Here is a 13754-nt window from a genome sequence, read left to right as displayed (position 1 = left end):
TGTGTGTGTGTGTGTTGTGTGTGGTGTGTTGGTTGTGGTGTGTGTGTGACTGTGTGTGTGTTGTGTTGTGTTAATGTGTGTTTGTTTGTGTGGTGTGTTGTGTGTAGTGTGTTGTGTGTTGTTGTGTGTGTGTGTTGTATTTTTTTGTTGCTTTAACAATCTCTGTGTCAGTATCCATTTGTGTGGTGAAGGTGGTGTTTTGTCTTGTTTGTTGTCTCTTTCCATCTCTTTCCAGTGCAGCGCCATATGCTTTGTGTATCTGTTTCTCTCTCTTCCATCTTCCTCTTTGTTGTGCTCTCTCTCTCTCTCTCTTTCCAGGCCAGTCCGCGGTGCTGTCTGCAATGACACGGCTAGCTTAATGTAAATGAATAAGGCTATGACTAATGAATATCCGGCCTCATGTTGGCCTTTGGCCTAGTTCTGTTTTGGCCCATTGGTTTTGCCTACTTGGCAATAGATGACTATTAAGTGCACCGCTGCTTAGTTTCTGCTCACCATCTGCTTCGACTTCGTTCATGGAGCCTCACATAGTTCTTACTCTGCATCGCTCATGGTGGGGCTGTGTTTTTTATTTTTTGGAAGGAGTTTTTAAGTGCATTTGTTAGAGATGGGACATTGTGGATGAAGGCAAAGATGAACATCTCCAGGCACAAAACAAACTTCTGCAATATAGGCACACATTAATGCCATAACTGTGCTTCAAATAATTAACCACAAGAAGCTAAACCACCCGCACTCCTGGAGATGTTAATCCTGCTCATCACAATGTCCATCTCTAGCAAAATGCACTAAAACCTCCTTCCAAAAATAAAAACACAGCCCAACGAGCGATGCAGAAGAACATGAGGCATGAAACGAGTGAAGCGGTGAAGAGCAGCGGTGCATTATGTTCATCATGCCAAGTACGGCAAAACCATGGGCCAAACAGAACTAGCCAAGGCCAAGCAGAGGAGGCCCGAATTCATTAGTCATTAGCCTTATGATGCATTACATTAGCTAGCCGTTGTCATTGCAGACAGCACCGCGACTGGCCTGGAAAAGAGAGAGAGAGAGAGAGACACACAAAGAGGAAGATGGAGAGAGGAAACAAGATACAAACGCATATGGGGCTGCCTTGGGAAAGAGAAGAGGAAAGAAGACACACAAACAGAGACAAAACACCACCCTTCACCACACAAAACTGATACTGACACAGAGAATGTAAAGCACAAAAATACACCACACACACCACAACACACACACACAACACACACACACACACAACAAACACACAAACACACACACACACACACACACACACACAACACACACACACACACACACACACACACCACACACAACAACACACACACACACACACACAAATGCACACAGACATACAGCAACATCACAAACCATAGGAAACACACAAGCACAAAGAAAAGAAAGCAGGCGTCAAAGACAAACAGCAACACAATGAGACAACATCAGCCACAACACTGTACACAACACAAAATATCCACATTTCACCAACACATACAGAGAGCACACAATCAAGCTTCAGGGAATCTGATGAGTTATGTAACATTAGTAGTGCGAGATCAGTCTCTTAATCACAAAAGTACAAAAAGTGTAGCTCATTTATGGATGAAACTAACTATAAATAATGTCTAGTTTTAAATGTCAGTGGACTTGAGTTGGTTGCTGTTTGAATAGATAAAGGGTCCTCTAGCATTATTTTTGATACAGTGACATCTTTCCAAAACAGCTTTCATATGTTTTAAATGACATGAAACACTTAACACTAGAGGACCCTTTATCTATTCAAACAGCAACCAACTCAAGTCCACTGACATTAAAACTAGACATTATTTATAGTTAGTTTCATCCCATAAATGAGCTACACTTTTTGTACATTTTGTGATTAAGAGACTGATCTCGCACTACTAATGTTACATATCACTCATCAGATTCCCTGAAGCTTGATTGTGTGCTCTCTGTATGTGTTGGTGTAAATGTGGATATTTTGTGTTGTGTACAGTGTTGTGGCTGATGTTGTCTCATTGTGTTGCTGTTTGTCTTTGACCCTGCTTCTCTTTTCTTTGTGCTTGTGTGTTTCCTATGGTTTGTGATGTTGCTGTATGTCTGTGTGCATTTGTGTGTGTGTGTGTGTGTGTGTGTGTTGTGTGTGTGTGTGTGTGTTTGTGTGTGTGTGTGTGTGTGTGTGTGTGTGTGTGTGTGTGTGTGTGTGTGTGTGTGTGTGTGTATTTTTGTGCTTTAACATTCTCTGTGTCAGTATCAGTTTGTGTGGTGAAGGTGGTGTTTTGTCTCTGTTTGTGTGTCTCTTTCCATCTCTCTTTCCCAAGGCAGCCCCATATGCGTTTGTGTATCTGTTTCTCTCTCTCCATCTTCCTCTTTGTGTGTCTCTCTCTCTCTCTCTCTTTTCCAGGCCAGTCGCGGTGCTGTCTGCAATGACAACGGCTAGCTAATGTAATGACATAAGGCTAATGACTAATGAATTCGGCCTCCTCTGCTTGGCCTTGGCTAGTTCTGTTTGGCCCATGGTTCTTGCCGTACTTGGCATGATGACATAATGCACCGCTGCTCTGCTTCACCGCTTCACTCGTTCATGCCTCATGTTCTTTCTGCATCGCTCGTTGGGCTGTGTTTTTATTTTTGGAAGGAGGTTTTTAGTGCATTTTGCTAGAGATGGACATTGTGATGAGCAGGATTAACATCTCCAGGAGTGCGGGTGGTTTAGCTCTCAGGTGTGGTTAATTATTTGAAGCACAGTATGGCATTAATGTGTCTGCCTATTGGCAGAAGTTTGTTTTGTGCCTGGAGATGTTCATCTTTGCTGTTAGTTGTCTCACATAGATGCTAATAATTTTTTCTCTTTCTCCTTTGGTTTGTTTCCATTCTCTCCTTTTGTCTTATTCTATTGTCGACAACTTCTCTCCTCCTGCCTCTCCTTCCTCCCTCTGCTGTTCATGTTTCCTCTCTCAGGTGTGTCTGACACTTACTGCTAAACGAATGGCGCGTAAGAACTGCCTGGTGAAGAACTTAGAGGCCGTTGAAACTCTCGGCTCCACCTCCACCATCTGCTCTGACAAGACGGGCACCCTGACCCAGAACAGGATGACCGTGGCCCACATGTGGTTCGACAACCAGATCCATGAGGCCGACACCACTGAGGACCAGTCTGGTGAGATTTTACTCTGTCCTGCTAAATTACCGTCTTCCTGAAAAATAGTAAGAATATTATGCCCTTGGTTTCTCCATGGCAGCATAAACTAATGGCCAGCACCCAACATGATTATCTGCCAAGAACCAAATGCTTATAGAATATGTGTTAGGTTGAGACCTCAAACACTGATCAGTGCTGTTTTGTTTTTATCAAATCATTGGTCTTAACCTGTTGTTATGCTTTTCCTTTTCTAAACATCGCACATTAGCTCTGACCACCAATTAAATCAAAGTAAAACGTGTATCAAACAGCCTTCCTGCTTGGTTGGTGGACGAAACTGCATTCTGTTGTAATTCATGTTTAGATACATGAAGTGTTGATTTGAAACCACAGACTAGAAAAGAAGAGTGGTTTGTCAGCTGTGATATAAGTGGGAAAAGAAGATGTGGCTGAGATACTTGTGAATAAATTTCATTTTCTAGGCTCCTCCTTCGACAAGAGCTCCACAACATGGGTGTCCTTGGCCCGCATCGCTGCCCTGTGCAACCGCGCCGCGTTCAAGGCCGGCCAGGAATCTTTGCCCATCCTGAAGCGTGATGTTGCCGGAGATGCCTCAGAGTCAGCCCTGCTGAAATGTATTGAGCTGTCATGTGGCGGCGTCAAGACCATGAGGGACAAGAACAAGAAGGTGGCCGAGATCCCCTTCAACTCCACCAACAAGTATCAGGTCTGTCCCCCTCTGTTTACTTGTGCAACTGGAGAAAGAATATATACGATTACAAACAGACCACACCAGCTCAAAATAACATGAACTGAAACCAGAAGATTTATAGATCTTTAATGGTTATGATACTGACTTTTAAATCTTTTCCCTTCAGCTCTCAATACACGAAACTGAGGATGAAAACAACAATCAGTACCTGCTGGTGATGAAGGGAGCTCCAGAGAGGATCCTTGACCGCTGCTCCACCATCATGATGCAAGGCAAGGAGCAGCCCATGGACGATGAGATGAAGGAGGCTTTCCAGAACGCCTATCTGGAACTGGGAGGACTGGGAGAGAGAGTACTGGGTAAGGATAGAAGATAGAAAACAGTGGTAATTTAACAAAAGGCCACAGTTTGGAATTTTGGGGAATTTGGAAGAGTTTAGAAATAAACTTTGATATATCCTGTATCATCCTATATGTACAATTCATTCATACTTCTTACCACTTTCCTAATTCCTCCAGGTTTCTGCCACGTCTTCCTGCCAGAAGACAAGTACCCCAAAGGTTTCGCCTTTGACACAGATGACGTCAACTTCCAGACAGACAACCTTTGCTTCGTGGGCCTGATGTCCATGATCGACCCTCCCCGTGCTGCCGTGCCTGACGCTGTGGGCAAATGCCGGTCCGCTGGCATCAAGGTGGGCACTTTCTAAATCTGACATTTAAAAGACTTTAGATATGAAGACTGTGGATGAATGTCACAGACATTTCTGGAAAAATAGTATTTTCTCTCCTTTACCTATTTATGTTCCTGCCATTCTTCTTCTACTGTTGCCCTTCCCTCTTCTTACCTGTTCCTGTTTTCTTGTCTGATTTTCCATCCCTTTCATCTCCTGCCTCTTCATCTTGTTCCTCCTCTTATTTTTCAGGTCATTATGGTGACTGGTGACCACCCAATCACAGCCAAGGCCATTGCTAAGGGTGTCGGCATCATCTCCGAGGGCAACGAGACAGTCGAAGATATTGCTGCACGCCTTAACATCCCTGTCAGTCAGGTCAACCCCAGGTAAGACAGTAAACATAAACTACAACAGGTATTCATGTAGCCTCACCAGATATTTTAATTCAGCCGTAAGAGTTAAGGCTGTAGAACACCAAGCATGTAAAAGGTGTTTATATGACAATAGTTACTTTCATTTGTTACAAAGACCTTATTGATCTGCTTTGTCTGTATTGTGTAGGGATGCCAAGGCCTGTGTGATCCACGGCACAGACCTGAAGGACCTCAGTCAGGACCAGATGGACGATATTTTGAGGAACCACACAGAGATCGTCTTTGCCAGAACTTCCCCACAGCAGAAACTAATCATTGTAGAAGGCTGCCAGAGACAGGTACTATACTTAACACACTGTCATAAACAGGTAGACATAGGTAAATGAATATATGCACATGCAGACTAGTGCTTGTAGTAGAAAAAAAGAAGTCCATTTTAGCAATTTGTGGTCTGAAATGGAATAAAATCTCTAAACCCTAATTTTTCTGTCAGGGAGCCATTGTGGCTGTGACAGGTGATGGTGTGAACGACTCTCCCGCCCTGAAGAAGGCTGACATCGGTGTTGCCATGGGAATCTCTGGCTCAGACGTGTCCAAACAAGCTGCCGACATGATCCTGCTGGATGACAACTTTGCCTCCATTGTCACAGGAGTAGAAGAAGGTGAAGGAAAAACAAAAAAGGAAAAAGGCTGTAAAGAGGGAAAGTTTGAAATAATGGGGGGGGGGTCATGCCTAAACAGAAAATGCCAAAAGGTTTTCAGATGAAAATCAGCACATTTGACAGCACATATGCATACAATAAACAGTTCACTTCATTTTGTTACACTACATATTAAGCAGGTTGTGATTCAGAGGAGGAACATATTTGTCAATATGGTCAGATAAAGAAATTCTGTGTCTTTGGACCCTCATTTTTGGTTTTGGTTTCTTTTAACACTATTTTTAACAAAAATGATAGGTTGTACGGTGAAAAATGAGTATAGATTTAATTTTAGAATTAACCAGTATTAAACACTATTCTATTTCAAATCACTGTCCTACATGCTATATTTAAAAAGCTAGCTGTGTTGACATAGGTGCAGGCTCTCCCTCACACTGAGTATTGGTCTGTTCAAGAGCCTGTACTTATTTACACACAACCTCCGCCCGACAGGCCGTCTCATCTTTGACAACCTGAAGAAGTCCATCGCCTACACTCTGACCAGCAACATCCCAGAGATCACCCCCTTCCTGTTCTTCATCTTGGTCAACATCCCACTGCCTCTGGGCACCATCACCATCCTCTGCATCGACCTGGGAACTGACATGGTGAGGGAAACAAACGTACCCGTTAACAAGGCAGCGACACAGTCAGACACCAGACACACTCATGTATGGTAGCATGCAGATCTGATGTGTTTATGTCCAATCACACATTAAGAAGCAGAAGTCAGCATGTCTGAATTCACCACACACAGACACACACACACAGCTTTTTTCGATGCTTGTGTGCACTTGATCTTTGAACACTCATGCATGCACAGTGAACCAGGAAACATTAGCTGTACACAAACATGTGAAATGTATAGATCCATTTCAGACAGGTACCCAGGTGGCAAAACATAAACAGTAATGCTTGATGATTATCATCAGGGCAACATGCATGAATGTTCAGGACACAATGCAACAATGGTCATCACTGCCATTTGTAAGTAACACAGCTATACAAAATGAATTGGAGGAAAGAAACCAGTGCTGTGGTTAATGAAATAATCAAATAGAACCTCTGATACTAAACACAATGTAAGAATATTAATTTGTTTACTGGGACAGAATCTGGTTACAAACAAGGCAGGAATAACTTCCTCACCATTAATTTTAAAAAACAGTTTTATGATGAGCCATTTGTATATTGCAAAGTGCAAAACAATCCATTAAACACAGCACTGAGGTCAAGTTCAAGGTTCTGTCTAAACAGTAGATACAGTATGCAAAAAGAACACTGGGTGGCAGTGTGGGACCACCACTGAAAAGAAGCTTTCTCAGAGTAAATGGGTTCAACAAATAGACTGAAATGTGCAAAGTTTGGGACAGTTTGAGTTATTTAAATGCAACAAGGGACCACGGGAAACATTATAGAGAGGCAGAGAATACAGGGACTCCATGAAAAAGAAAGGACAAAGAAAAGAAAGTCTTTGTTGTGGAGATGAGATCTGCGAATAAAGAGTTATTTTCCCTTTTAGTTCATTTGTGTCTTTACTTTCTCAGTATCTAAGTTGAATATGAGCTTAGGTCTCCTGGTCTGACAGAATTTATATGGAAAGAGAAATTTTAATGTTTCCTAATAATTGAAATCTGTCTGAGAGCTCTTCAACAAGAAGGATTTTTACATCTGATAGCTAAAATGAAATAATCCAAAGCAAAATATTCCCGTTACACACAGTGTGAACATGAAATATATGTACTGTATAACAACAACGTACCTGCCTCTTTGTGGCTGTCTCGTCTGTCAGGTACCAGCCATCTCTCTTGCCTATGAAGCAGCAGAGAGTGACATCATGAAGCGCCAGCCCAGAAACCCACTGAGGGACAAACTGGTCAATGAGAGACTCATCAGTATCGCCTATGGACAAATTGGTAGGTGCCATGTTTGTTATTTACCACGCACGCACGACCACACACACACACACACACACACACACACACACACACACACACACACTACTGACACACATTTAGTCTATCAGTAGTGCAGTATTGGTATTGTCAACATGTTAAACCATGTCAGAAATCTTTTACTGGCCCCAAATCTGTCCCACACCAGAATACTCCTAGACGCAATGTCAGTATTGTGATGCAGTCTGACAGTGTCTAACTGCTTCATGGTGCTGACATTGTTCAGCAGCAGTCAGCAGCACCATCTGGAGTCCGTGTGGTGAATAGCTGTAGAACCTAGTTCTTACAGCAAGGTCTCCTACAGCACTGAAGCTTTAGTGATGTCCCTCACTTGTAAGTCGCTTTAGATAAAAGCATCTGTCAAATGAGTAAATGTAAATGTGTGGTGAGATCTTATGGTCTCTTCTTCTGATCAGCACATTTTAATCTAATAAATATAATAATTTACAGTAAATGTTGGCCAGTGCCCATTAGTCGAGTCAGTGAGAAGATTCCTTCTCCCTTCCTCTCTCTCTTCCCACAAAGTCACATGACATTATTCTGTGTTTCTGTAGGGGGTATAGGATTATTCCTTATCAGATTAACCTTATCGGTTCCTGATCAATGTGTGTTTGTGTGTGTGTGTGTGTGCATGCGTGCGTGCGTGCGTGTGTGTTTCTGCAGGTATGATCCAAGCTCTTGGTGGTTTCTTTGCCTATTTTGTCATCATGGCTGAAAATGGTTTCCTGCCATCTGTGCTCGTCGGCATCCGGCTCAACTGGGACGATCGCTCCACCAATGACCTCGAGGACAGCTACGGACAGCAATGGGTATGAGTGACCTGAGACAACACTAGTCTTTTCTGGTTCTGTTATATTCACTTGCTTTGAGGAACCGTGTTGCCTGATGCAGAATAGGTGGACGTCACTTTCTCTGTTGTTATAGTCTCCTATTTGATTGAGATTTTTGATTGTATTTATTTGCACACATAGAATATTACAAATACGTTGTAAATGTTTTTTAATGGAGGGAATGTGCAGGTGAGGTAAGAAACCCATCAAGGACTGTTAAACTTCACCTTAACGTAAATTAAAAATTACATTATACTAAATGAGAAAGACAGAAAGAAAGAATATATACAGTAGAAGGGATCGAGATATTTAAATGGTTCTATCAACCGGAATTTTCTTTTAAAATCAGGTAGTGAGGGCGAGGTGTCTACCAGGTGCAAGTTGGTGTTCCGCAGTTGTGCACCTCTATATTTAATTGAATACTGCCCTCTATTGGTGTGATGGAAAAGGGAGCTGCAGATAATTTGATTGTCTCTTTGTGTAAGAATGGATGTAGGAAGTATTAATTAGTAAGTAGTAGTAGTAGTAGTAGTAGTAGTAGTAGTAGTTGTAAGAATTATTACACAAATATTGTTGAAAACATTCAGGTAGATTTTGGCGATCTAATCTCACTTCATAAATGGAAATACATGTTTGTAGGATGAAAAGTTAATATTTTATGTTTATGTGGCTCGTCTATTGTGTGTAGGGATACTGTCCCAGGTCAGTCATACATACACATACATCCCAAAACATTTCCAGCATAAAAAAAAGAGTTTAATAGCGGTAATCTCTGAATAATGAGAAACATTAATGTAGATTAATGATAACAACTGTAAATCAAAGGGCAACAGCTTCTTCCTGGACTCAACATTTTGTTCCAGCGTTCATCAAACATACAAGGTCCATCACAGACAGTCTGAAAGTCATATATATTCTTTATCTTTCTCCTCTCTCTCTCTCTCTCTCCATGAAGACCTATGAGCAGCGTAAGATTGTGGAGTTCACCTGCCACACAGCCTTCTTCGTCAGTATTGTGGTGGTGCAGTGGGCAGATGTCATTATCTGCAAGACCAGACGTAACTCTGTGTTCCAGCAGGGCATGAAGTAAGTACAGAAGGATCTGAACATGAAATCTAGATGATGCTGAACCAAATTAATAAAAGATTGCTCTTGATGCCTGAAGCTAATGTCTGCTTTTGATCTAATATACTAAACATCAGCAAACGCATTGTCTTATTCTATAACATTTAAACTTCTTTGTCTTTAAACATAAATGAGGCATGTTAACTTTACCTTTTGCTTAAAGTGATAGTTGAGGTTATTTGAGGTGGGGCTGTGTGAGGTACTCATGCATGGTCAGTGTATTACCTGCAGTACATTCAGTTCGGCGCCTCACACAACCCCGCGTCAAATAACCCGAACTATCACTTTAAAGAGCAAGTAGTCTGGTACCACAAAGAGTCAGGATCAGTTTGTAATATAATAACAATAATAATAAGAAGAATCATAATAAACTTTATTTGTACAGCACCTTTCATACAAGAAATGTAGCTCAAAGTACTTAACAACAAAGAAATAGACAAAGAAATAATAAATGAAATAATAAATCATTAAATAAGTGATAAGGTGATTACATCAGAGGTCTAAAATCAAACAAAAATCAAAAAAAAACAAACTTCAGGTTTTAAAGCTGCACCTCTTACAACTGAAACTAAATCGGGTCCCAAATCTGACTGTTTGAGGTTCCACAGAAACCCTCTGATAAGGTGAACTGGAATCAACCGTAGACGAGGACTCATTTAGCACACTGAGATTCTGAGAGTTTCACTCAATGCAAGTTTATTTACAACAAGCGTGTATACAAACAAACTGATTCTGATCTTCCCAGTAACAGTTCCGTCTTGTACAGTGTAGAAACCACCACGGGCGCTTCAGATTACACAAGTCAAGCAGACGTTCAATCTCTCGCAGACAAATAAAAAAACTATCCTTAGATATTCAGTCTCCTGCTCTCTCTTCCTGAGCCTTACCAGGTCAAAATGACCCGAAGAGGTGTTGTTTTTTCTAAACTGAACAGTTTGGTGTCATAGTATTATATCTGTGTATTATAGCCTGTTACTGTTGGTGACATCACCAGAAGACCTGACCATCCTCTGGTGTCTGAGGTGTTAGACCTCAGCTGACTCCAACACAGATCAGCATATGTCACACGTGCTTTGTCATCAGCTGTCATCAAGAGCACTTCAGAACCTGAAATCTTAGATAACCCTTTCCAGTCACAGGGCACATTGATCCCTTTGCTGTGGATTCCTCACATCACTATCTTTTTTTTAGCATTTCCTCACCATCTGCACATCTGTTACTTTGCTGACTTTGTCTTATTTCTTTCTCTCTTTCTCTCTTTCTTTCTTTTCTTGCAGGAATAAGATTTTGATCTTTGGCCTGTTTGAGGAAACAGCTCTGGCTGCTTTCCTGTCCTACTGCCCTGGCATGGACTTGGCACTACGGATGTACCCACTCAAGTAAGTCACATCACACACTGTTGAGTCATATTCATATTTCATATTTATTTTCGGGGGTGAAGAACATGTCAGTTATAGTGGATTACATTATCCTCTCCTGCTATGAAGTCATGTAAGGTTTTTAGCCTATGCACAATAACAAAGATCACAATCTTTATTAGTCAGTAATAAACATAATACAGATTTTTTTCTCTTTAATCAGCACTGTAAGAACTGCATTGTGTTTAAATACCTTGTTGAGTTTTTCTTCCAGCACTCTCACTCTGTCCATCACCCCTCCCATTCTCTCTCAGGCCCAGCTGGTGGTTCTGTGCATTCCCATACAGTTTCCTCATCTTTGTTTACGATGAGATCCGAAAACTCATCCTTCGCCGAAACCCTGGAGGTATGCCAACACACAAACACAAATACGTGCACGTTCTGTTTCACTGTCACAGGAGCTGCTTTCCTTGGTGTATGAAGCATTTTTGTCTGCACCTGTTCTGGTACTGGTGTGGAGAAAAACAGCAGGTTGCTCATGTTTAAGTACAAAACAGAGTTTTAATCTACTCATTCTGTTGACATAAAACTTCTATACATATATATATATATACACATTTGTAGTCATATCATTAAGAGTAATATTACACTAATTTTCATGAGATGTAAGTATCATTTTTCAAAGGGTGAACAGGAGAAGAAATGAAAAAAAAGTGCAGGACAATCACTAGTTTGTGCAGAATAATTTCACATTGGACTTGAATGTAGTATAAATAATTTTTTTGCACCAATGTTTATGAGTAAATGAAATCCTTTGAAAGGTAACTATTTTCTCTTTCTCTTTTTTCTTGTTTCCCTCTTTCCCTCTCCTCTTCACCTCTGCAGGCTGGGTGGAAAAAGAGACGTACTATTAAATTATCAAAGCATCATTTACTTCTCACCCTGTCCTCCCCTTAACTCATCCCTCCTTCTCTACCCCCCCTTCTCTTTCTCTTCCATCCTTCCCTCCATCCGTCCCTCCTCTCCTCTCAACATACGCAAACTGTACAAGAAAACTATGTTTACTCCTCCTCTCCTTCCTCTCCATCCTCTCCATCCTCATCTCCTAAAGAAAGAAAAACAAAAACAAACGCCAAGACAACAAGAGGACCAATGACAGAGGAGGAGAGGATGGGGGAGAGGGTGGGTTTAAAACCTTCCCTGTCCTCTCTCTCTCCCTCTGTCCCCTTTTTTCTATCCAAAGTAAACAGCATTAGTCTGCCAGTAACACTGTTTGTGCCGATGCTCATTATTACTACACTGTTAGCAGCAGCCTCTCTTCATATGTGCTTAAACTACAGCAAGACATGGAACTGAATAAAGATTAGAACGAGAGGAATAAAGGCAAAAACTTGACTGTTCCACTTGCGATCCTGCCAAGCAGGACAACAACACGGCAGCTCCCGTCTAGACTCCCAACAGGCGATTTGAGCGGGTGGGTGGCATTACTTTTTTTGTTAGGTTTTTGTTTCCTGCCAGAGAAAAGCCCCCCGGATCCAGCTCTCTAATCACTGCCATTTCCTGCCATTCGCCTATTTTACTTCTCTCTATTTCTATTTTCTCACTGCCAATCTTCTACTGCCGTTCTCTCTCCTCTTCCTCCTCCTCTTCCTCCTCCCCTATTAATAAAGAATCAATCTCACCATAAAACCGAAGCACTCAAAAAAAAAAGGTCACTTCCTCTCCCTGCCTCCCTCCCTTCCTCCCTCCCTCCCTCCATCCTCCTCTTCCCCCTGTGTTTTTCTCTGCTTGTGTTGTTGTTTTCTAATAGACGACTGGGTGTTTTTTAAAAACAAATTGTTCATTAAAGTTTTATGTTTTTTTTTTTTTTAAGTTTGGAGTGGGTCTGAGAGCTGCTTGTTTTCATTCGGACATGACAAAGCCCACTGTCTCTCCCTCCTCTTCCTCTCTTCTCTCTCGTTTCACAATCCTCCTTTAACCGGCTCCAACTACCCCCCAACCCCCCACCCATCTGTCCCCGTTTGTCTGTCTGTTTGTGAACACCGTGCAAACCCTCCGTCCTTGTAAACCTCCACCTATTCTCACTGCCTGCCTCCTCTTATTCTCCCATCCTTTGCCCTGCCCGCAACTTACCCCACCCCCACCCCCTCAACCCCACCTCTGTTAAAAAAAAAAAAACAATCTTTCTGTGTCCTCGGAAAAAGAGATTTCTCTCCAATTTCATTATTTAAATCAGTGGAAATATGTACTAAGGCACTGTACCTTAACTTGCAAAACAGCAGCAAAAAAAAAAGAAAATGAAATAAAATAGAAGGATCTCTCTTTTTTCAGTTTGGTCTCCAGTTTGTTTTTGTGTGGAGTTTTGTCAGAAAATGGAAATAAATGCTGTGACCAACTCTTATTTACGGCAGTAGTGTCAAGTCATCTGTTTTCTACCTTTAACACACCATTTAGTCGACATAGTGTGATAGAAATATTGTGGCTCAAGTTTATGAAAATTCACTGGAAGAAGATGAAGAAAGCAGAACTGAAGAGACCCGGTTCTACATGTGACGATCAGTCCATGATGGAAACAGCCTCACTGATCTCACAGTCACCTGGGGACCTCCACAACCTAACAGGTATCAATTTACAACAAAATGAGCATTGTAACATAGCAGGAAAAAATGTTTCACCACAAGGTCCATTTAGTGGGTGTATCACATGATCTTCCTCTGTGTGGCCAGATGTTCAGATTTCCACATTTCTTATCACTTTAAACCTTTTGGTTTGTTTGTTAGTCTCCTGATAAAGACACTAAGAACATCGTCATGTTAAAAGACTGTAACCATCATAAAGCGCCATGGAAATTATGTGG

The 13754-nt window shown here is 41.6% G+C and overlaps 1 protein-coding gene across 3 annotated transcripts in view; it reads left to right on the top strand.

Annotated features, from left to right (window-relative positions):
• The window catches only part of LOC111220823 (sodium/potassium-transporting ATPase subunit alpha-3-like), a 33658-nt gene extending 21013 nt beyond the window's left edge, over positions 1-12645 (top strand). For all 3 annotated transcript variants that reach the window (XM_022744059.1, XM_022744058.1, XM_022744060.1), the window contains 14 exons: positions 2986-3184; positions 3649-3893; positions 4045-4237; positions 4397-4572; positions 4804-4940; positions 5116-5266; positions 5422-5590; positions 6083-6237; positions 7422-7545; positions 8248-8393; positions 9370-9500; positions 10817-10918; positions 11212-11303; positions 11783-12645. In XM_022744059.1, coding sequence (XP_022599780.1) covers positions 2986-3184; positions 3649-3893; positions 4045-4237; positions 4397-4572; positions 4804-4940; positions 5116-5266; positions 5422-5590; positions 6083-6237; positions 7422-7545; positions 8248-8393; positions 9370-9500; positions 10817-10918; positions 11212-11303; positions 11783-11811 — 2049 coding nt within the window. In that variant the 3' untranslated portion in view covers positions 11812-12645. The remainder of the gene's footprint in view (positions 1-2985; positions 3185-3648; positions 3894-4044; positions 4238-4396; positions 4573-4803; positions 4941-5115; positions 5267-5421; positions 5591-6082; positions 6238-7421; positions 7546-8247; positions 8394-9369; positions 9501-10816; positions 10919-11211; positions 11304-11782) is intronic.
• Positions 12646-13754: the final 1109 nt, after the last annotated feature.

Source organism: Seriola dumerili, unplaced genomic scaffold (assembly GCF_002260705.1).
Source record: "Seriola dumerili isolate Sdu_G_001 unplaced genomic scaffold, Sdu_1.0 BDQW01000078.1, whole genome shotgun sequence".
Taxonomy (NCBI): Eukaryota; Metazoa; Chordata; class Actinopteri; order Carangiformes; family Carangidae; genus Seriola; species Seriola dumerili.
Note: the sequence above shows the minus strand (reverse complement) of the source record. Positions and strands in the feature narration are given on the sequence as shown.